Below are 24,747 nucleotides of genomic sequence, written 5' to 3'. Positions count from 1 at the left end.
ATTTTATTTTGAGTAGTTTTTGTTTCTTTTGATATTGATGAATGCGGTGGAATTGCGTTGTTCCTGGATCATTTATCAATAAATTCCTTAATGGAGAAAATTGTTATCTTCAGTCCACAGACAGACTGAAGATGTGGATGTTTCTACCGATAGTACATTATCACTATATAGGTAAGACAAATTCTTAGTTTTATTCTTTTTAATTCAGTAAGGCTTAATTTAATACTTAATATTATCAATATTATCAAGAAATTTACAGAACTATTTTCCATAGTGGATGGGTTTGCTAACAAAGTTTTATGACAATTGCCACTAACAATGTGTATTACCTAGGCTGAACTACATTTTAGTACTGAAAAATCTTATATAACCATATTTCCAAACATTATTCAGGAAGCAAATCTGTGATGTAACTACCATTTAACTACTAAGCTGAAGTTTTCACAAAAAAAAAATTTCTCAGTTTCAGCAAGTAATATAATTATTTTATAAATGAATACATTTTATTGAAATGTAAATGAATTATTTTATTTTATGAATACATTTTTGTAAAACATTTTTATCATACTCTAAATGAAACTCTTTTTCATAAAGCAGCCATTCGTTCCATTAGCTCGTGCAGTCGTCATGAAAGAAACGTATGAAACTATGGTATCCAATTTTAGAAGCCATAAAATACAAAGAGCAGATGGGCAAGTTTGCAGCGATCTGAAATTTGTTTCGTTACTTCTTTGGATACAAATCGTCATAAAATGTAAAGCATTTATCATTAATTAAGAGCGGTAAAAATCATACTGTCACCACTTCACATAAAACTCGGACTCATTAAACATTTCATAAAGGGACTAGACAAAGATGGACAAGGATTTAATCATTTAAAGATAATTTTTCCTGAATTGAGTGGTGGTAAACTCAAGGAGGGTATATTTATCGGCAAATCAAGAAACTCTACTTAAGGACTCTACTAGCTGCATGGAAGAAGTTGTTGATGGTTTTTAGGCGACAAAAAGAGATTAAAACTGTTAAGCTGTTAGAAAACTACAAACGTTTAGGATGTAGGTTGTTACATTCCCGCCTAGACTTTTTCCCCGAAAATTAGCGCTCTTTCAGCGATGAGCAAGGAGATCGTTTCCCTCAGGATATTCTGACCGTGTACCATCGGCACAACGGAAGATGGGATCTTGGAATTATGAGTGACTAATGTTACGTTTTGTTTAGACAAACTGATCGGACATCGTACAAGCGAAAATGTTTGTAAGCATATTTTAAAAATACAATACAATTCCAGTGATTTAAAATTTTAAAAACGGTTTTTTTAAACCATATTTTAAAAATAAAAGACAATACAATTCCAGTGATTTAAAATTTTAAAAACTGTTTTTTTAAACGTATTTCCAATGATTTAGATTTTTAGAAACATATTTTAAAATTAATTTAAAGGTCAGGAAAAGATTTTTGAAAAGTATGTTAGGATCGTAGCTTTATATGGAAGTGAAACTTTGACGATCGAGTACCTGAGAAGAAAAGTACTGAGGAGAATGTCAAAAATCAGACGGGTGGATAAAGTGACAAATGAAGAGGTGTTGTGGCAAATCGACAAAGAAGCATTTGGAAAAATATAGTTACAAGAAGAGACAGACTTATAGGCCACATATTAAGACATCCTGGGATAGTCGCTTTAATATTGGAGGGATAGGTAGAAGGAAAACATTGTGTAGGCAGACAATGTTTGGAATATATAAATTGTTAGGGATGTAGGATGTATACCGAAATGAAACGAACTAGCACTAGATTAAATCAATAGACATAAATAATTTGTTTTTCTTAAATATTGATTTCACAGTGATATTGCATTTATTATTAGTAAATAATTCTAATGCATCTAAAATCTGAGATGTGAGATGTGAATTTTTTGAATTCAGCACCCCAAAATTAGTTAAGATCATCATGTACGACTCCAGATACACGGAAGAGTTTTTTTTTTATTTGTTACACTGTACAGTGTACTGATATGTTACATTAACATAATAATTTTCTGAGCTCTGTGACGGAATGGTAATTATTCCTGTTTCTTTCTCTTTTATAATTTGCTCATTTTTGTTCATGTTTAAGCATTGATATTCATATAAACTTTCTGATTTTATAATGACATTTTATTATAATGTCTTAGCGGTTAATTCATCGCCACAAATCAGTTGTTTAACAGGTGATTTTCAAAGAGTCGAAGGTTCTGAGGCTCAAATCCTAGTAAAAATAGTTGCTTTTATATGGATTTGAATAGTAGACACTGAATACCACTGTACTTTGGTGGTTGGGTTTCAAATAACCACACATTTCTCATGTCAGCCAAAGTTCCTTATTGTTCACTATACACGTAAGAAAATAAAATAAATAAAAATAAAATCATCCGTGAATTAATATTTACTTGAAAAAATGGTTTAAGATAGCAGATAGATGAAAATATATTAGTAAAAAAAAATATATTATGCAACAGTAAATATTTCTAGAATTTTTTTACAAGCGAATAAATTTGAATTAATTAAATTATAAATAATTAATAATTTATAATTAATTAAATTATAAAAAAAAAAGAAAAGTAAATGAAGTCTGATTTGAACCGATGTGCCTTCTCGTTGTAATATCCAAATATTTCATTAGTTAAACTAATACTAGTTAGCTATAACTCTGGAGCCAATGAAAATAAGTATCACGTATGATATATCGTTGAAAAACTCTCAATGAGGGCTTATTACTACATTTAAGAAAATGACCAAAAGCCAATTTTTTTTTTTAATTTTGGGCTTTTTTGGAGACTTTTGGTTCAGTCGATTACATTCAAAAAGGAATGTATACAGCTAGATGATACAACAGTCCTAATTCCAAAATTTCAACATCCTACGGCTAATCGTTTTTGAATTGTGCGATATACATACGTACGTACAGATGCGCGTCGAAAACGCACCGGGTTGTTCTAGTGGTGACCGCGTCTTCGCAAATCAGCTGATTTGGAAGTCGAGAGTTCCAGCGTTTAATTCCTAGTATAATTAGTTATTTACACGGATTTGAGTACTAGATTGTAGATACCGGTGTCCTTTAGTGGTTGGTTTTCAATTTACCACGCATCTCAGAATGGTCGAACTAGGATGGTACAAGACTACTTCATTTACACTCAATCCTCTGAGGTATTATCCGAACAGTAATTAACAGAGGCTAAAAAGGAAAAAAAATAAAAAAGATGTCACGCCGAAACTTGTCTTTGGTACGCGTACAAGGAAGTAAAAAATGAGTTTCATTGTTTTTTTTGTAAAATATAGTATTCATTGTTTTTCGTACAAAATTAAATGTTATCATTTTTCCCGAAAATTACAGTGAAACAAAAATATTGCCAACAGATTACGTTCTATACTAAATCAGTGCTAAAACCCAATCAAATAGTTTTAATGAAACTTTTTTAATGCAACATTTTTAACCAATGATTGAAAATAGCATGTTATTTTAAATATGTAAAGCATTATTTAAAAGAATATTCCTTAAAATCAGATTACATATTTGTACCTAACAAAAATAGTTTTATTCTGACATTGTGACAGTCAGAACAAAAAATATTGAGGGTTATCCCAAATAAATTTCACAGAGCTTTAGCTTAAACACAGAAGTTTTTTAAATCATTTATCTATATTTCTTGTCTTGTATTTATGAAAACTAAGACTGGTCACTTTTTACATTTCTTTCAAAAGTAAGTTTTTATAAGGTCAGTGATTTTTGGTAATCTATATACATTTTAAATAAAAATTAAGTAAAAAACAAAGCCAACTTTAAGATACATTAATTGTAACAGTTTCTTTTTTAACAACGAATTATTATTTTTAAATTCTGATATTTTGAAGTTTAAGTCAAATTTAAATATAGCTCACCGAGGACTTGTTGAAACTCGTCGATGATGAAATCAGAAAAGATCGTCACTGAACGATTTCCGACCTGGCCTTTCTTTTTCCTGATGTTTCAAGAGCTTTGATGGTCATTGTTCATGACCATTTAGGCTTCAGTAAGGTTTGTGCACGTCTTAATAGAACGTCACAAAATAATCAGAATGGTATCCGCTTTGGAATTTTTGATGCGCTACACAGAAAAAGGTGATGAATACACCTTAATTCATTTGTTACCAGCGGTGAAACATGGATTTCGTATTACCAACCAGACCAACAAATGTCACGTAGAACGACTATAAATGCAGCAGCCTATACGGCGCGCCATTCAAAATCGACGTCGTGGTCGGGTGACGGACGGCGTCGCCCTGCTGCACGTCGACATGTTGCGGGTCGGTCACGTGATTTACTGAGTACATTTTGGATGGGAAATTTACGATCACCTACGATATAGTCCGGACTTTGGGACTATCATTTGTTTGGGAAATTGAAAGCATTTTTGAGTGATAAGCCATCCGCGGATGACGATGAACTTAAAAATGCTTAATGTTTTTTACAGTAGACATCGCTACTTTTACAGTGAATTTAACAAAGTGAGCTCTACAAGCTAAATAAAGAACTAGAAACATTTAAGAATGGAGGTTTTAACTTTTGCCAAAATCATTGTTATAATTATAACAATGATATCCATATCCACTAACATAATTGTGGACCACTAGCCCACAATTTAAACTGAAAAAGGTGTGAAGATGTGTAATAGAAAAATGCTCTTACAAATATGTTAGCCTTATACTTTGTATACCAGGTGGGCGGGAATTGAAGCTGTGGTCAGAGGATCGAAGAAAGTGGTTGTTCAAAAAAGCCAATATCGCCCAAAGGTCACCCACAGTGTTGTGGGTTCATATCTCATTCAGACACAATGAATGCAGAACGGTAGCTTGATATGGTTGAAGATTATTTTCAAAGTATTGTATTCACATGGGACAATTACTTACAACGACCTAATCTTTATGCAAGATGGGGCCCTACCTCACTTTGCAAGTCTACAAATGAAGAATGAAGTCTCACAAACTACAAATGAAGAAAACTTTTCACTCCCCGAACCCACACTCCATAGTTCCTGTTTAAAAACCCTCAGCCACCATTGAGATTTTATGAAAATGTTACAAATATGTTGATCCATTTTCTAGCACGCAACTATTCTATAAAATTTTATAAAAACCAGAAAACATATTTGAGAAAACAAAAATGAGATACCAAAAGGTTTAATTACTAAACCACATTTTCTGCTTCAAATTTATACTTTAAATTTTTTTAAATAACATTTTGGAATAGTCCAATAGAAATAAAAAGAGTATACATAAATTAAATAAATTATTCATAAATTAAATAATTTAGAGTATGCTAGGTATTTTACATGCCACAATCTGTACAAAAAAGTATTCTTGAAAATTACTGACTATTATTCTGAATAATAACTTTCATCGAATGTCAACTTTTTTGTACAAATTGTGGCATGTAAAATACCTAGCATACTCTAAATTATTTAATTTATGAATCAGAACATTTCAGTGATTAATATTATTTATATTATTCTTTTTATTTCTATTGCATATAGTTTCCAAATATCTGTAACTTTTTTCTTTCTCTACTTTTCCTTCCTTGTCCAGGCTAATCATTTATAAAGAAGAAATCCGTCAGTTAAGCAAAGCTAATCTTTTCAACATTAAGGTTCGAGTCCTTGCAAAGGCAGTTGCTTTAATATGGATTTGACTGCGAATACCGGTGTTCTTTGGTGGTTGGGTTTCAATTAGCCACACGTGTCAGGAGTGGTTGGCGTGACTCTGTACACATTTACAAATACATGCTGACTGTGCACAGATGCCTTGGCATCGCTGCAGAGTACTTTTGAATCATGTCACTGTGCAGTTATTCTGTAACCTAGAATAGATAAACAAATAAATAATAAATAAAATGGATTTGAATTTGGGTCCTGGAATAGCAGGAAATAGAATCAATGTAAAATTTTTTTAATATACATTATGTTAACAAATCGTTAATTAATGATAAGCGTTTAAAAAAAAAAATATTAATTTGCATTAAAAATTCGTGAAATGTGATATATAACTGTCATTAGAGATTGTATAACCTGTAAATAAACTTATACTGTACAGACATTATAACGGACCGCCTTTTGCATAAATTTATTTAGCTAATATTATTAAGAAAATTGTGAACAGCTAGTATTACTAATAAATCGGAAAATAAGGAAAACTCAAATTTAATAAGGAAGTTAGTAATAATAAATTATGTTAATAAACAATTCTTAAAAATAGAGTATTTCAAATCAAATATTTTAAATAATCGATATACAGTATTTATAAATAAAATTGAGTATTTTTAACATAGTATAACGAATAAAAATTAATTGTTGTTAACATGTCTTTTACAGTTCCAAGCTCGTTCCGCACTATCTTTGGGGTTTTCCCCAAAGTCGAGAGTTCCAAGGTTCAAATCCAGTAAAGGCAGTTATTTTTATACAGATTTGAATATTATATCGTGGAGATATCGGGTTCTTTAGTGGTTGGATTTCAATTAACCAGACATCTCAGGAACGGTCAACCTGAGACTACAAGATTACACTTTATTTACATTCATTATGATCCTCTGAAGTACTGTCTTACGGTGATTCTGGAGACGGAGACGGAGAAAAAGAACGCTATTTTTTTTTTGTAATAATTCAAACCTAATATTTTTCTTATGCAAATAAAAATATTTTTTACTTTTAAAAATTACGATGCGTACTAGAATTAATTAAAAAATAGTAGAGATAAACAGTAAAAAACACGACTGCCGAAAAAAAACATTACTCATTAATATAGGATAATTAAAGACCATGTGGGTGACATTTATTTAAACATTCACTTAAATAAATGTATAACCTATGACACTTCCGGTAACTTGAGCATTCCAACGCAGGGTCATAATTTAATCGGTTCAGCAGTTGAATTTATACGGTGGAACATACATATATACACCCTAAATGCAGTACACTCATTTTTGTACATTTTGAGAACTGTTCAGTATGAGTTTTGACCGACTGTTAATAAACGCGGCACTATCGAAAGTTTTTTCATTCCCAAAACGTCATATTATTATCCATATTATGGATTTTTATGACCATTTCGTCGATCGTATCGATTTTCGGGCGTCCGGATCGTTCATCAACTTGAATAGAAGTATGACCGCCTTTAAATTTAGCAGCCTACTTTTTTGCCGACGAATACTCCTTTAAAGTAGAATCTAAAACACTAGTGTTAAAAATGGATACCTTACTGGTGCGACACATACTCTCTGCTGTGTGTTTTGGTTTCGCGATTTGCAGTCAGCAACTGCAGTTCAGTGTAATTTTCATAGAGTACGGTAGGGAGTCTCCTAGTAGGCATACAATTTACTCTTTGCACCAAACCTTCGTTGAGACAGGTTGATCTGCTGAGACATACAAATTCAAAGTCTCTGTAGCTGCTGTGGAACTTGGCGCGTATTACGTAAACTATTACAATTGAGGCCACGCAACTGAACATGGATCAACACAATACAGATGACGACAAAGTTGTTCGGCTGCAGTTTTGAGTGAAATTGATGGATAGAATTGCAGAAACAATGACTGACAAACACCGACTCATTTTATGAGTCAGTGTTTCACATCAGTGGCAAGGTGAATAACTGTCAATTATAGTGTTGCAAAAACCCTTAGGAAACTTTAGCTAAGGCCCTAAGCAAAGAAAGACTATACGACCCGCTGTTCTTCCAGGAGGTAACCGTAAGTGGTTGCGTTTAAATGGACATGTTTCTAAATTTTCTAATTCCTCAGTTAGACGATGATTACCAATATGGACGCCATTTACTATCAGCAATACGGGGCACCATCTCTCCGCCTAGAAGTCCGAGATTTTCGAGTATCAGAAAGTAGAAAACACAGCGGGTGTATATATCGAATAATTGTGTTTCAAATAATATTACTTTGTGCATCAGAGTGACATATAGCAGCAATTCAATGTACAACCATATGGGTCGCTGAGATTTCTCAGTCATTATTTTTGGGTCTTTTCTGGAAGATTTTCTCTTATCTCTTCATGTTTACATTGCAAAAAGATCTAGAAAACACAGTGTACACGGTTTTATTAGCGAGGTGTTTGTTCATCTTCAGGAAGGCTGCTCTTACTATCGTTCATTAGTTTGTCCACCGTTTATGTCGAGTCGTATTCCTTCCTGAATAACGATAGCTAGTAACAACCGGATAACTGCCCTCTTAGATTTACTAAATAAAAAATGAATTTTGTCGATGCTACACGGTCAGAATATCCTGATGGAAACGATCTCCTTGCTCATCGCTGCAAAAGTGCAAATTTTCGGGGAAAAAGTCTAGGCGGGAATGTTTGAAATTAATTTTTAATGACAACCTACATCCTAAACGTTTGTAGTTTTCTAACAGCTTAACAGTTTTAATTTGTCTCCTAAAAACCATCAACAACCTCTTCCATGCAGCTAGTTCACATTCGCTAAGTTTATTGTTTACAGTCGCGTTCTTAAGTACAGTTTCTTAATTTGCAAACCAATAAATATACCCTCCTTGAGCATACCATCACTCATTTCAGGAAAAATTACCTTTAAATCCTTGTCCATCTTTGTCTAGTCCCTTTATGAAATGTTTAATGAGTCCGAGTTTTATGTGAAGTGGTGACAGTATGATATATGATTTTTTCCACTCTTAATGATAAATGCTTTACATTTTTTTCACCGGCCATAAAGTTCTGTCACAATCGCCAGTTCTTTACTTGGTAATGACATTTTGTATCACGACTATTCCAAAGAAAAAGAAAACGATATTACGTAAACCCGCTTTGTAAACCAAGAAGTAACGAAACAAATTTCAGATCGCTGCAAACTTGCCCATCTGCTCTTTGTATTTTAACGCTTCTAATATTGGATGCCATAGTTTCATACGTTTCTTTCATGACGACTGCACGAGCTAATGGAACGAATGGCTGCTTTTTGAAAAAGAGTTTCATTTAGTATGATAAAAAAAATGTATATTACTTGCTGAAACTGAGAAATTTTTTTTTGGGAATAGTTCAGCTTATTTTTATAAAATGGTAGTTATATCACAGATTTGCTTCCTGAATAATGTTTGGAAATATGGTTATATAAGATTTTTCAGTACTAAAATGTAGTTCAGCCTAGGTAATACACATTGTCAGTGTCAATTGTCATAAAACTTTGTTAGAAAACCCATCCACTATGGAATATGAGTAGCCAGAATTTTAAATGTGATTTGTGTTCTGTTTCTTGAACTAATATATTATTTATTTTAAATTTATATCATTTAATTCACAATTTTTATCTGCAGGTGTAAAATTTACATGTCATTTCATTATTTCCAGTTTTCATGAGGTTACTTGCAAATGATAATTCTGAAATTTATTGTAGGTCCTTGTAGAATATTATGATTTCACTGAATGTTCAATTTTGTAAAAGAATGAAAGTGAAAAGTGACAGTTTAAGAACAAAATCGAGCAGAAGCTATTGACTTCGTATGGACATTTAATGAGGACAAGTAAGAACTATTTGCTTAAGAAAGTTTTTGAATGACAACCTGCAGAAAGAAGATGGAGATCACTCAAGTATTGGAAGATAAGAGTGTTACATAGTTGTACATCAAGGGAGAGGAAAAAACTTGTAAATTTTAGTGTGAAAAATTACATGTAATATTGTAAACATCTAATTTTTTGCTATTGTGGCATGTGTTCCATCCCTTCAGTCATGTTAAAAAATAGTTGTGTAAATTTCTTGATAATATTGATATTGCCGCTAGATGTACCATACTTTCTTATACTGTAATGTATTAAATTAAGCCTTACTGAATTAAAAAGAATAAAACTAAGAATTTGTCTTACCTATGTAGTGATAATGTACTTTCGGTAGAAACATACACATCTTCAGATCATTCACTGGTTTTCACATATTTTCAAATTTACCGGCAGAAGACAAACAGTTGAAAGAAATTTTAAAAATTCTAAGTCTGTCTGTTGACTGAAGATAACAATTTTCTCCATTAAGGAATTTATTGATAAATGATTCAGGAACAACACAATTCCACCGCATTATCAGTATCAAAAGAAACAAAAACTATTCAAAATAAAATTAATAACTTAAGAGAAATTAAAAATCAATATGCCATTTATTAATTCATATCTTATTGAAAATTGAGAAAATGTCTGGACAGATAAATCATATCTACTGTGATAAATATTTCAACAGAATATATGTTTTCATTTAAAATTAATTACTCATATTTGTATTTATGAACATAAAAACTACATACCTGTATAAAGAGAATAACATTTTTAGATAATTTTAAATATTTTATTAATTTTGTGAATAGTAAGCCAAAATTTTCCTACCCTATTTTAACCTATGCCACTCACCAAGACTCAAAAGTCTCCCCGTACATATCAGGAGATTAGTACACTTCAACAACAAGGGAGGATGAAACTCTAATCTTACATTTTACAGCCGATTTAATATTTGCCTAACCTGTTACCCCTAATCACCCAATCCTTTGGGATATACCACGTCGGTTGTACAACCTCCCAAGGTTACAAACACACTTATAGGAACAGTGCAACCGGCTGTTTTTTATTCCTCCAGACAGGGCTGGCAGCTGTACTACCATTCCTAAGGTCTTTGTATGGTCATAGGAACCGTCCAAGGAACCGTCCAACAGGCTGTTTTCCAGATCAGACTGGATGGACAGCCTGTATTAACTATTCCTACAGGCATGTGTGGTTAAGCTAGGTAGCATAGGTAGCAATTACATTTCCATAAACTTTATTGGTTAAAAAACCATTAACTTTATTGGTTATGAAATCACTACCTACAATTTTATTGCATCTACTAATCCTATACCCTATGCCCTCTACTAATCCTATGCCCTATATTCTCTACTAATCCTATAACCTCATACCCTATACTAACAAAAATATTTTATTGATTATAACAACCTCTTGAAAATATCTAACCCCACTATTCAGTGTCATAAGCATCTCTTGTATTCTATGTTTCTATATATTCCAGATGTATGTTATGTGTTTCTTGTATTTGTATTCTATGTTTTGTATTCATTCATTCCACTTTTCTTCTTTTTTTCTGTTTTGCATCTGCAACATAAAATTAATATCCAGATGTAAGTTTCATATATATATTACTACTTACAAAGATACAATTTAGTAAAAAAAAAGCCTGTGTGTATAAGCTATTGTTTATCCTGTGTATAAAACAAAATAACATGCAAATGTAATAACATAATATTGTATGCAACAGTTTTGTTAAACAACACTGTAAATTGTATTAACAAAATTAATGCTTTTGTTTGAATTACAAATATGCAACAATAAATCTTAATTATAATTTATAATTTTGCAAGTTTTTTGTCGTCATTGGTTTCCCTTATTTTTACTGCATAAAACAAAAAAGTACTGAATAAAAATTTTATTGCTATAACTTCAGCTGAAACTCCAGTGAATAACAATATGCTGTCGCTGATAAAATCTAACCATACCTAACTAAAAATATTTTATATTTTATTACAAAATTCCACGTGTTTGTATTTAGTCAATTAATATGGTCTTTAAATACAAGTATGTTTTGATCTATACAATGTATTTTTATATTCTGATCAGTATAATGGTTATTTATTTGAATTAAAATATTCTGTAACATCTTAATTCAATTCAGTTCACTGAAATAAAAATTTAGACAATATATTTACATTATAATTTTTTTTTCATTTTCATGCATAGTTTATAAATTCAATAATACAATATTTTTAGTTATATACTTAGATAAGTACTTATTGCTTACATAAAAAAAAACACATTGTATTTTGTTGGTGGTAGGTTACACAACTTATCCTTTAATTGGGAAAAGTTTTATAACAGTAATTGTTTAGTATTTGGTAACCTTGTTCAGTTTTTTTCATACTTATTATAATGTATACATATATATAAGTAGCTTTTGTATTAAAAATATTGTTTAACAAATATCTTATATTTTTAATCAAAATGTTAAGCAATATATATATATATATATATATATATATATATAAATTGAAAAGAACTGTGTGATTCATCTTTTAATAGGCTGTACACTATCTGATTGCACATTATAATCTGATGTAAAAATTTTCAGTTTTAATTAAATTAAATCTACAAAGTTTTACAGTTATAAAAAAATAAATGAGATGAGATGATTATCTTTACTTACATTAATATCAAAGGATGGATGAAAAGATCTTGTAAAATACAGGAAAAATAAAAAAAAATTAAAACTTACCATATGTTGTACATTTTTGAGTAAAATTAAGAGTACTATATATTATTATTCTGTATTCTTATTAATATAGACTAAAAATAATATCTATTTATCTGCCCAGTTTCTCTTCGATAAGATATAATACTGAAATTTTCCTTATGGATATTAATTGTAATTGTAGTTCTGAAAATTTCTCTTTTATTCTTCACATTTTGCCCCTTACTCCTTTTTTCTTTATAACTGCATTTCTGATTTTTTTAGATTTTTACCATTCATGTAGAAATTCAATTTGTTCTCAGAGTGTACATTATTTCCATTTTAATCTGTAATAACACAAGAATATTTAGTTAAATTCATTTAAATTTATGTAGTTAATTCGCTAACATTAATTTTCATCAATTACAGTATGCATCTTTTAACTATCTTTATGTAAATGAAAAACATATTTAAATAAATTAAAATTATTTAAATAAAATGAGAATCAGTTGTTTGGTTACTAGGATACTGATTTCAAAATAAAAATTACAATGCATTCAGCTAATTATTAAAAAAACTAGGCCAAACAAAATTTTGAAAAGATTAAATTTCAGTTAGTTACAAGTAAAATAAAATATAATTTCCAACCTCCCTGATGGAGTGATAGTATCTTTCTTTAAAAAAAAAAATTCATCTGGAAGGTCCCAGGTTTGAATCCCAGTCAGGGGATTCACTAGTCTTTTTTTCACGTCCTAGAAAAGTTCCATCTCCATCTGATATTCTCCCACACAAGCTCCAAACAAGGTTGATGATTAATTTATCATAATAAATCTATAAAATAACCATCAATCTCCCACCCCTAAAAAAATCAAGATATTTGTTGGAAATCAGTAATCAATAAACCGAAGAAGAGATTTCTCAGAATAATTTGCATTTATTGGTGATAATTGGAGACCGGATTATATGCATTTGCATATTAATCCCATTTTCACCGGTTATTGCATATTTTCCTTAAAATCTATCGATGATGCATATTTTTGCTATATTTACAATATTTTTCGGTAGGGTACCTAGTTAATAAATTAAGACGTGTAATAAAAACAAACAAAATAGCGATAATTTTTGTTTTATTTTATTTGTGATTAATTAGTAACAACATAATGTCTTAATACAAAATAACAGATTTATTTTTAGTTTTTTATTGTAATAATGAATAAAAAATAAGAAAAAAGTCATCCCTTTGCTAAGCGTGAACTATGCTAAGCGTGAACTAAGTTTAGCAGGGCAGGGGTCCCGTGAAAAAATATTTAAGAACTTATCCCTGGGCTAAAAGATTAAGTACCATGATGTCTTAACAGAATAAATGATAATAAAAATAAAATAGAAAATTAAACATGGAACTTTATGCCAAGTATGAATTATTTTATACCAAAGTTTGATTATAATATCTCAAGTTATAAGAAGTACTAGCTTGTTGCTTAGTACTTAATTAAGTTTTTCAATTAATAAAATTTATAAATTAAGTCTATATAGATGTGTAGCTTAAATATTTCTGATATAAATTAATCTACGTTCATCGTTATATGCTGAAGTTATTTTTAAAACATTAAAGGTTCAATAAATTCTTTTTTTAACATTCGTTTCACATTTAACAAAGTGATAACCTTCATCTATGAAGGACGACATATATTTCTTTTATCATTTTAATAGCCCCTTAATTGCTAAAGGTTCCCTTTAATTGCGAAAGGTAAACTCCTTCATTGTGCAGGTTGATTCTATTTTTATATATATATATATATATATATATATATATATTTATTTCAAAATATTTAATATAAAATTATATATCCACTATATCACACGGGGCAGACATAATCAGGTATTCCAGTCATCTAATTTAAAAGTAGAAAAACTAATTAATAATATAGAATGTTTATTAATTTATCTATTAAATCAAATAATAAAATTATTATATCAAAATTTTAATCTGTTTGCTAAGTATTAGTAAATGAAAAAAGTATAATTAATTAACTTATGAAAGATATAACAATATTTTAATTAACATAAGAAAAGAAGTTAATAAAAATTCTTTGGGGTTCCGTATGGGAGTCAAAATCCTGTTACAATATGGTTTATACATAATTATATATAAAATATTAAACAGACATGCTTGTAAAATATAAGTATTATCTAATAAAGTTACTAGAAGTACTGGGCTAACAGGAAAGTGAAAAACCCCCTCCTATAAAAATTGACTAAAGTGGTCCAATGTAGACTAAACAATTAAAAAATATTACTAGGAACAATTTTAATATAAAATTAATTAAAATTTATCTAACAAGGAAAACATTTTTTTTTCGGTGAAAAAAGATAATGGATAAAAGATAGTAGTCAATTACGGGTTATAAAACGTAATATTAATAAAGATATAAGGAAAACAGCCTTAATAAATCTGATATCTGGAGAAGTTAATAATACTAATTGTTCTGCTGCCTACTGTACATTAATTACATCAGCAGTTAAAATGTTATATGAATAAAAAACATTTAATGATACTGTAATTATATATCATTAAGGAATTGTATTTAACATTGCATACAAAGGAATCTAACTAAAAACATTAAATACGAGTATGTGTAAAATATATGTTTATAAAAACCTTTCCAAGAATTCAGGAGATGTTGCCCACATCGAAATAAAGAGAAAACTTTATAACATATGCCCCCCCCCCCCCCACCGAAACGCTTAGTTTAGCAACTATCCGCCATTTTGTATTTTTAACTAAAAATTTATTTCACAGGAACGGTTAATCGTAGCGAGCTTAAATTCCGTGTACTGCTAGGGTACCTACAGGATCACTTGTATAAAAATAATGAACCTGATCTCTTAATCCATTCCAAAATATCGCCGTGTAAACTTTTTCAATCGTTAATATCTTTGCAACCGCTATTTTTATTTAAGTGTTATCTTATATAAAAAAAATATTAAACGTTTTATTACAATGAAAATGACACCTTATTTATTCAAATATGTTCGTAAATAACACAAAGTTATGGCCAACATTCTTGAGATGAGTCATTAGATTAAAAAACCAGTTTTCATTTCCCCTCGAATAAAATTAAATAATTCCACTCTCAACTGAAATAATTTTAATATTATAATGTAATAAATTATAATAATTTATAATATAGAGGTTATTACAGTAAAATAAAATATTATTGAAAGCGTGAAAATAACAGATATATTTAACAAGTCATAATTGTAAATGTTAATAAAATCTGATCTGTACTATATTAGTTAATTATTATTATTATATTTGTTTACCATGGTCTTATTCACCATGGCAGGTAATGTGAATAATATTTATACTAACTTAGAAAGGCTTTCCTTTCTTTTTCCTGTTTAGCCTCCGGTAATTACCTTTCAGATAATACTTCAGAGGATGCATGAGGATGATATGTACGAGTGAAAAAATGAAGTGTAGTCTTGTACATTCTCAGTTCGACCATTTCTGAGATGTGTGGTTAATTGAAACCAGACACCGGTATCCACGATCTAGCATTCAAATACGTGTAAAAATAACTGACTTTACTAGGACTTGAACGCTGGAACTCTCGACTTCCAAATCAGCTGATTTGGGAAGACGCTACGATTTGCTGATGATATAGTAATTCTAGCCGAGAGTAAAAAGGATTTAGAAGAAACAATGAACGCCATAGATGAAGTCCTACGCAAGAACTATCGCATGAAAATAAACAAGAACAAAACAAAAGTAATGAAATGTAGTAGAAATACCAAAGATGGACCACTGAATGTGAAAATAGGAGGAGAAAAGATTATGGAGGTAGAAGAATTTTGTTATTTGGGAAGTAAAATTACTAAAGATGGACGAAGCAGGAGCGATATAAAATGCCGAATAGCACAAGCTAAATGAGCCTTCAGTAAGAAATATAATTTGTTTACATCAAAAATTAATTTAAATGTCAGGAAAAGATTTTTGAAACTGTATGTTTGGAGTGTCGCTTTATATGGAAGTGAAACTTGGACGATCGGAGTATCTGAGAAGAAAAGATTAGAAGCTTTTGAAATGTGGTGCTATAGGAGAAAGTTAAAAATCAGATGGGTGGATAAAGTGACAAATGAAGAGGTATTGCGGCAAATAGATGAAGAAAGAAGAATTTGGAAAAATATAGTTAAAAGAAGAGACAGACTTATAGGCCACATACAAAGGCATCCTGGAATAGTAGCTTTAATATTGGAAGGACAGGTAGAAGGGAAAAATTGTCTAGGCAGGCCACGTTTGGAATATGTAAAACAAATTGTTAGGGATGTAGCATGTAGAGGGTATACTGAAATGAAATGACTAGCAGTAGATAGGGAATCTTGGAGAGCTGCATCAAACCAGTCAAATGACTGAAGACAAAAAAAAAAAATCTTATCACGTCCTTCTGAAACAAGAACACAATTTGCAAATGTTATACAGGTAGCATCCCCCTAAATTGAATACTAATAGTCAATTATTGTGTATTAGAAATTAATTTTTGAATGTTACTTTATTCTTGACCTTAACCTTGACTGTTTTTATCACTAAGCCTAGATACTAAATTTGTGCAATAATCTTCAAATTTATTTTCCTGGCTATATAAATCATTTTGTCATAAGAGGTCTAATCATCCATTATGTAGAATTTTGGTTTTTGGTGATGATTAGTCTTTCCAGTAATTTTTTTACCTACTATAACATCATCTTTACTTCTTGTACTTTCATACTTCCCACCGGCATTAATTATGCGTATGACCTTAGTTCCAAAAAACTACTGTGAATCTTAGATTTCATTTTATACAGAAGAATAAATTGTATTTATAGTTTTATTTTCTTAAAATTATTTTTCAACTTTTTAATTTATTGTATATCCCTGTTTGGAATATTATTTAACATAATTTGTGCAATTAATACTAATATCTAACCTTTCTTTAATGTTACATTTTAAAAATTAATATGTATTTTTAAATTATTTTGAAAGTAGTGTACAAAATTAAAACTCACATGAATATTATAACAAAGTATTTCATAAAATATTGAATTTGTCTTTGGGAGAGCCTTGTAGACTCTTGTCACACTTGTCAATGTGAACCACTAAAAATTTTAATTAATAGTAAATGAAGCAGCAAAGCGTGTATCAAAGTTCATGAAAAATGGACAAATAAATGTCTTAGGATCTACAACAGAAGAATCTAAATCTAAATCTAAATCTAATGTATTTCCAATTACATCCAACTTCATAAAAAAAAATTAGTTTGCTAGAGGTACCTGTCCAAGATTTATTTTACTTGAGACTAGACTGTGAACATCTTTGGAATCCACAACACAAAGATGGCAAAGTCTGTTATTTTTATTCACCAAAAAATATTGAAAAAACAACATAATAAAATCTTTTCTTGTTACTAGCTTATATATATAAGTATGTTTCAACTGATGTCATAGAATTGCATGTCTTACAATTGCCCACGGGAAAATAGGAATAATAATTAATTAGGTACCTTTATTAGAGTATGCTGAACCAATATCTACTTCAAATTCTTGCAACAGATGGTCTTGATAGTAAGAAAATATTAAAATTGCTATTTTTTAATTGAATCAGTTACCTTCAAAAAATATTAGATGAAAAATTACTTAATTGACTTTTAAATTATCAAGCTTGGAGAAAAACGTTTGTGGTTGATAAAAGAGATGGGCCTTTTGAGTTATACTACGAGGTTGAAGATGATTAATGATATCTCTAATTGAATATAGTTTTAAGTTTTAAATTATCTTTTAAAAAAAGATAGTATAAAGCGGATAAAAACAGAAAATTTTATAATAATGTACAGTATAATTTATTTTAGGTGTAAGAGGTAAGTTTTCTTAATGCATTTTTAAATGCCCAGAGAATGTGGGAGTGAATGGTTTATGTATTATAAAGAATTTCATTAATTCTTAACAACAAATTGCTTTTAAAAATTGTCCATCACATTTAGAATCTGGATTAATTAAATATGCTATAATCAGACTATTATTAAAAATAATCAGACTATTATTTAAAAATTAATTAATTTTATTTATACTATTATTTTCTTTTAGAATTCTTTTGGGATGTATGAGGTGCCAATAAAAATGATTAAGTATCTTAATGAAGTTGTGTAATTGTGTAGTAATCTACAATAATGAAATGCGACCAGAACGTGTTTTCTTAAAACAATCATAATTCTAATTCCCAGAAAGCACAGTGCAGTGAAGTGATAATCACAGGACAGTTAGTATAATTATTCACTCAGCAAAGTTTCTTCTGACAGTTCTGAAGAAAAAACTTAAGAAAAAACTTTAAGTAAAAAATTAAGAGAAATGACTGAATTTAAAATAAGAATGAATTTTAAGTAAATAATGATAAGAAACAAAAAGCCAATATTGACAAAAAAGGGAAGAATTAAATAAGCAAAATAATACAGATATTTAGGTATGATGTTAACAGAAAATTAAAAAAGTGTAAATAAAATAACAATTAGATCATCAATGCCTAGGGAAAATTTAATAGAAAGAACTAAGTGTAAGAAGATGCAGTAACAATTGAGAAAGTCTTACATTTGAAGGATACTTCTGGATGGATAAATATAGACACTCAAAAAAAAAGGGAAAAGAAAAGGTGTATGTATTTTAAAGTGGACATAGTAAAGAATAAATGGACAGACAAAATAAAAAAATTAAGAAGTAATGAGAACAGTGAACAAGAAGAGTAAACTAAAAGTGTAATAATCTGATAGAATAAATTCAGAATAGAAAAGCTAATTGGCTGGAACTTATCTTGGTAGGAGGATTTATTATACAGTACTAGCAGGATCAGTAGAAGAAGGGAATTTGTTAGCTGGCATTTCTCCCATCACCACCCCATTCGGTCGCCCTAGAGCATAGACCAAATGTTCCGTGCCAAAAAACGGCTTCTGTGCCTCTGAAAACGGTATAGCGACCTCGATCCTATCTGCTCCTAATGAGCTACCTAACTTGTGTAAGTGAATTAAGCAGGGTGCCGTACAGCACCCGCTTAAGTGTCCCAGTCGCTCACTTGTCAACAATAAAACTAAATCGGAGAGGCGCACCCCTTGTTACAATTAAAAGTATAGAAGTTCTTATATATAAAAGGCAGCAATTTAAGCTGCCACGCCTCGGCCACTGTATGCCAGCTAGTACCTGTCCACCATTAACAGCGCTTGGAGCTAGTTTGGCTGGTGGCCAGCCATTATCTCAAGGAAGAATTCCTACAGCAGAGCTTAGGAGTCATTATTGCATTATACAACCCTTAATATTAACGATGACGGTTGAACATAGCAACCTCATCAAGGAACTCCCACACGGTCCGACAATGCAGCTCTCGCCACACTGACTCGCCGTTTGTGAGCGGCCAAGTTTCCCCCTGACCTCTAAGTTCCAGGGTGGCTCGATCTCTGGGCCTCCCAAGAGCAGGGCAGGCGAACATCATATGCACGTTCCGACTGGTCCTCCCCGCAGACACACAACTCATCAGCCACCAGGTGAAACCGAAACAGATATTGGTTCAGGTTTACATAGTTGGTGAGCACCTGGGCACCCGACGCCCTTAAAAACGAACTCGAGGCTTACCATCCCCCCCAGATCCTGTATAAAACTATACAAGGATCTTCCCTTAGTCGTGGTGTGCCATTCAAGCTGCCATGTCTCCATCGCGAGGCTCCATAGCCTCTTCCGCAGACGGGAGATGGGCAACTGAACGAAATTTTGTTCTGATGCATTGTGATCACCGTTCCGCTCCGGTTCTGGCCCGGCTCGAATCCGCATCCCAAATGCCTCGGCCTCCCGACCTCTTTGCAACTTTCACATCACTTTTTCTTTCTTTTCCTGTTCCTGTTTAGCCTCTGGTAACTACCGTTTAGATAATACTTCAGAGGATGAATGAGGATGATATGTATGAGTGTAAATGAAGTGTAGTCTTGTACATTCTCAGTTCGACCATTCCTGAGATGTGTGGTTAATTGAAACCCAACCACCAAAGAACACCGGTATCCACGATCTAGTATTCAAATCCGTGTAAAAATAACTGGCTTTACTAGGACTTGAATGCTGGAACTCTCGCCTTCCAAAAAAGCTGATTTGGGAAGACCTGTTCACCACTAGACCAATCCGGTGGGTTAACTTCCCACATGACTGCTATAACTTTAACCACTCTATCAATTGGGAGAGCCTTTCCCAATAGGGTAGTAGCCTCGTAGGAGGTTGTTTTAAATACACCAGTGCATACTATCATGGCTCTGCGCTGGGCACAACTTAAATTTTGAAGCATTGCTCTATTTCTTTCCAACTTATGCGCCCAAACGGGTGCCGCGTATGCGATCATACTTTCAAAAACGCCTCGGTATACCAAGTACATTTGGTGGCCCAACAGCCCGTAATCCTTCCGAGCAATCCTCCTAAGCTTGTGCATCACAGAGACAGCGTCCGCCGCAACTTGCTTAATATGGTTACTAAAAAGCAACTTATCATCAAACAAAACACCTAGGTGCTTATAACCCTTACTCGGCTGATTACACAGCCTTTATATTTAATATGGGGGTTTCGACTGCATGATAATTTGTCTGCGCCCTTCAGAGGCATGAACTTCATCTTGGGCACAGAAATCTTTAAATTTTGAATGTCCATCCAGCCCTCGGCGGTTGACAAAGCCGCTTGCTCTCTACTTTCTAGCTGCGGTCGTTAATTGCCACAAACTAAAAGGAGACAGTCATCGGCGAAAGCCTGAGCCGTGACTCCTTCTGGGAATGTCAACCCCAGAAATTTGTCAAACACCAGGTTCCACAGCAGGAGACCGGGAAAGGAACCCTGTGGGCTTCCCCTGGTGACAGACTTTTCCACAACTTGGTGCGCATCTTTAAACAGAGCTGTACGGTTAGACAAGTTGTCTCTTACCACGGCCTGCAGGGCTTCGGGAACATTGCAGCGTTCCAAAGCATAGAGGACAGAACTCCAACACAAGGAAGAAAATGCTGCCTCTATATCAATAAAAATAGCCAAAACATATTTGCAGTCGGCGCTTTCCACCTCGGCAAGAGCATTTAAGATGTAATCCTCGGTGACAACCCCTAGAAGAAGGGAAAAAGAAAAGCTATAAAATATTAACCAAGAAAAGGAAAGGTGCTCACACCTTCCTTTTGGTGCTCATGACAGAATACAAGTCTTTGCACCCCACTCTTTAAGCCATTCATCATGCATATGAAAAAATTGACAAAAACATCACATTTTTAATTTGAAGTTATGACTTTCACATAATCTTACATATCACCATCAAAGCTTGTTGTCAAATTCATTCTGAGATACCGTCCTAAAATTATTTTCTACTTTTTATTGCATTTAATATAAGAGTGATTTTTAAAAAGGTTTTTTACATATTTTTTTATCAAAATCTATTCATTGTGGCTAACACTTTGTAAATGTTTATTAATATATAATGTTAGTATTTTTTTTTAATATTATCTAGATGGTTATGTTTAAAGCTTAATTTATAGATTTTAGTATAATTATTTCAGACTGATGATAATTTGATTAGTATAGTTTTTACCAAAAGTACGAGTATGATTGACAATAATCATAAATTGAATTCCATTAATCTTAATGATTGAGATGTAAACTACAGTAGTTTTTGTGCAGTACATTTATTATTTTTAAGTGCTCAATGAATTTCATAATTTTTTTAATTTCTTACAAAACTTCATACAAGCCAAAAAAGAAAAGACTTGCATACTTCCAAAAAAGTGCAATCTTTGTACTTTTTTTTTCTGCAGTATTGTTGTTGCAATTTATTAGAAAAAACTTGTAAGAATCAGTGAAAATTTAGCAAAAAAAATGTTGCTTTTTTCTTGTTTATCCAGTGGGGATCAGTTCTTCATAAAATCATTTATAGTTACATTTATAAAAAAAATTGAATTTAATTATATTTAAAAATAAAGTTTTTATCTGTTGATATTGTATTTTGAAAAAAAAATTAATGGTAGCCATTTAAATAAAAATTATATTTTAATTAAAATAAGAAAACCTTTTCCATCGAATCATTTGTTTTCACAAAATTATTATAGAAGGTAAATAAATTAGTTTTATATTTTTCAGAATGAGGAAAAGATGATGAAGATAAGAAGAATTCTGTTAAAACAGGTGTAACCTTATGCTTAAAAATACAGTCACTTTATAGTGTTTCAAGAAATCAGATATTTGGAAAAGTATGATTTGTTTTTAATACTTACATGAAATGAGTTGAAACTTGTTTCTAACAGATCACCAAGTCTATGGAAATTCTTTCCTTCTTAACTATTTTCCACCCTGCAATAAATATTGAACAGTAATTATCTAATTATCCTAATTAAGATTGTTTAAAAGGAAGACATTGGAGCATGTCATGCCTCATTAAATAAATTATTGTTTTCTGTCTCTTTTCAAAATTAGATTAAGTTCACGTTTCTGACATGTTTTACATTCGGCTGGTTGCCGTTTAGATGAGGACTTAGTTGTTGCAGTTTTCGTTCATCTGAGAGCTTTAAAATGAGATAGATTTCAATAGGAGTTCATATATAAAATGTTTTAGGTTGCATTTGAAACATAAATGACAACAGTAGATTTTTTTTGGAGGAGGAGTAATGATGTTCATACTATGGGACAACCTCTGAACAAAATGAAGGTGGCATCTTTAGAGTTAAATATCTGGAAATTCATAAGTCTTTCAGTATGTCTGACCACAGGATATTTGGTGACTTAATGAAGCAGTTAAAGAGGGATATCATTTCACTCATATTTTTCTGTCTATTTGCTAAGATAGTAACAAATGTTAATTTCTTATCTTATCCTTGATCCTTCTAGGATTTGTTAGGCAGATTATTTAACACATGTGGTTGTACGGAATGGAATGCAAGGATAGAGCGAGAATTATGTAACTCTCTGCTAATTGCAGAATCTGGACAAAAGTTCCTTGCTACTGTGTCTTTCTTTTAACAAGCGTAATTGTTTATTTAGTAGCGGTTATATTTATTTTATTTTATTTATGGACAGAGTTATTTGTTGTGTTCCAATCCTTTAGATGGGGAAGAATTATTTGACTGGGGCTGACCTTAGGAGAGTGTGAGCTTCATTCTCCCGGCGTGATTCCCCTTCAGTCTGTCCCCTGAAGTCCTTTCTGTGCTAGAGCCTTCCGGTCTCGCAGGAATGCACCTTTCGCAGGCTCTAGTGTTTGTAGGATGTAATGCCCTCCCCTTTACGGAGGGAGTCGCATGTGCTGGAAGCGAAATAATCGTTTAGGAAAGGAGGATGGATGGTTAGTGAGATAAAGTTAGGAAACATTTTCCACTCAGGCTGTCTTCGTTACTACATTTCAACTGGATTCGGTCGGGTCGGATTCCAGTCCGTGGGAGCGGGTCGATCCTCATTCTTCTTCCTTCTTTTTTTCTTCAGCCTGCCTTTCTATTAACCGGTTGTAAATAATTTACAAACCGTAGACCTTGAATTGTCCTGCAGCTCTGAAAAGGATGACTCGGGCGAAAGTGTAGACCTCTTCCTCTTCAGTCGAGCGGCTACTGGGATTTTTTTCCCATAATTTTCACTGTGCTTCATATTCTTAAGTTAGGATAGCTGAATGGTTGTTTCTTACAATTAACAAACAACATTCGCGTTCGCGAAGGGGGATGCGGTGATCTGCCTTGTTTCTTATTTTAATTGTTTAATTTAGTGTAAGCTTTCAACCAAAAAATATTTTCTTCTAGGCGCACGTGCACCTAGGAAGGATTTGAGGGGAAACCGCGGGGCCGAAAAAGGTGTCCTTCTAGGCTATATTTTGTTATCGGTCTGCAACATCTGTAACAGATCTAAAACAAAAACAAAGAAGCACGACCTTACGCTAGAGGAGAGATACAAACATATCACCCCGCACTGCGGGGTGATATGTTTGTATTTTTTGCATGTTTACCGCATATGTTTGCATTTTTACCGCAGTGCGGTAAAAATACGACCGCCAAGAGACTACGAAAAAACTTTTCAGGGCATGAATTTAAGGTTTTAACAGGCTGAAAAATGATTTATAGAGGGAAATTCGCAAAAAATATCAACGATTCCCTATGGGTCTCTACCCGATTAAATGCGTAGAGTTCCGTAAAATAATTATTTAAAATTTCAAACATTATCAGTTTGAAGTTTTCAGGCCGGCGGATTGAGTCGAGGTTAACGATTTTTAAAAAGGCTTAACTTCGTAAAATTAAAGTCGAATTCCGACTTTAATTTTATGTTTTAACCTCATTATGAAGTGAAATTTCATAAAAAAATTTTTTTATAAAATTTTAAATTCAAAAATTTTTAATGATTAAAAATCGCACTTCTAATGCGAACAAAACCAAACCCTTGTTACATTTTGGCGTTGTAAGTACGCCCATACTTG

General features: G+C 31.7%; 1 protein-coding gene across 1 annotated transcript in view; it reads left to right on the top strand.

The window, feature by feature from the left end:
* LOC142331121 (uncharacterized) overlaps positions 1-22,459 on the top strand; it is a 64,419-nt gene extending 41,960 nt beyond the window's left edge. The window contains exon 12 of the mRNA XM_075376804.1: positions 22,440-22,459. Coding sequence (XP_075232919.1) covers positions 22,440-22,444 — 5 coding nt within the window. The 3' untranslated portion in view covers positions 22,445-22,459. The remainder of the gene's footprint in view (positions 1-22,439) is intronic.
* Positions 22,460-24,747: the final 2,288 nt, after the last annotated feature.

Source organism: Lycorma delicatula, chromosome 10, assembly GCF_047948215.1.
Source record: "Lycorma delicatula isolate Av1 chromosome 10, ASM4794821v1, whole genome shotgun sequence".
Lineage (NCBI taxonomy): Eukaryota > Metazoa > Arthropoda > Insecta > Hemiptera > Fulgoridae > Lycorma > Lycorma delicatula.
Note: the sequence above shows the minus strand (reverse complement) of the source record. Positions and strands in the feature narration are given on the sequence as shown.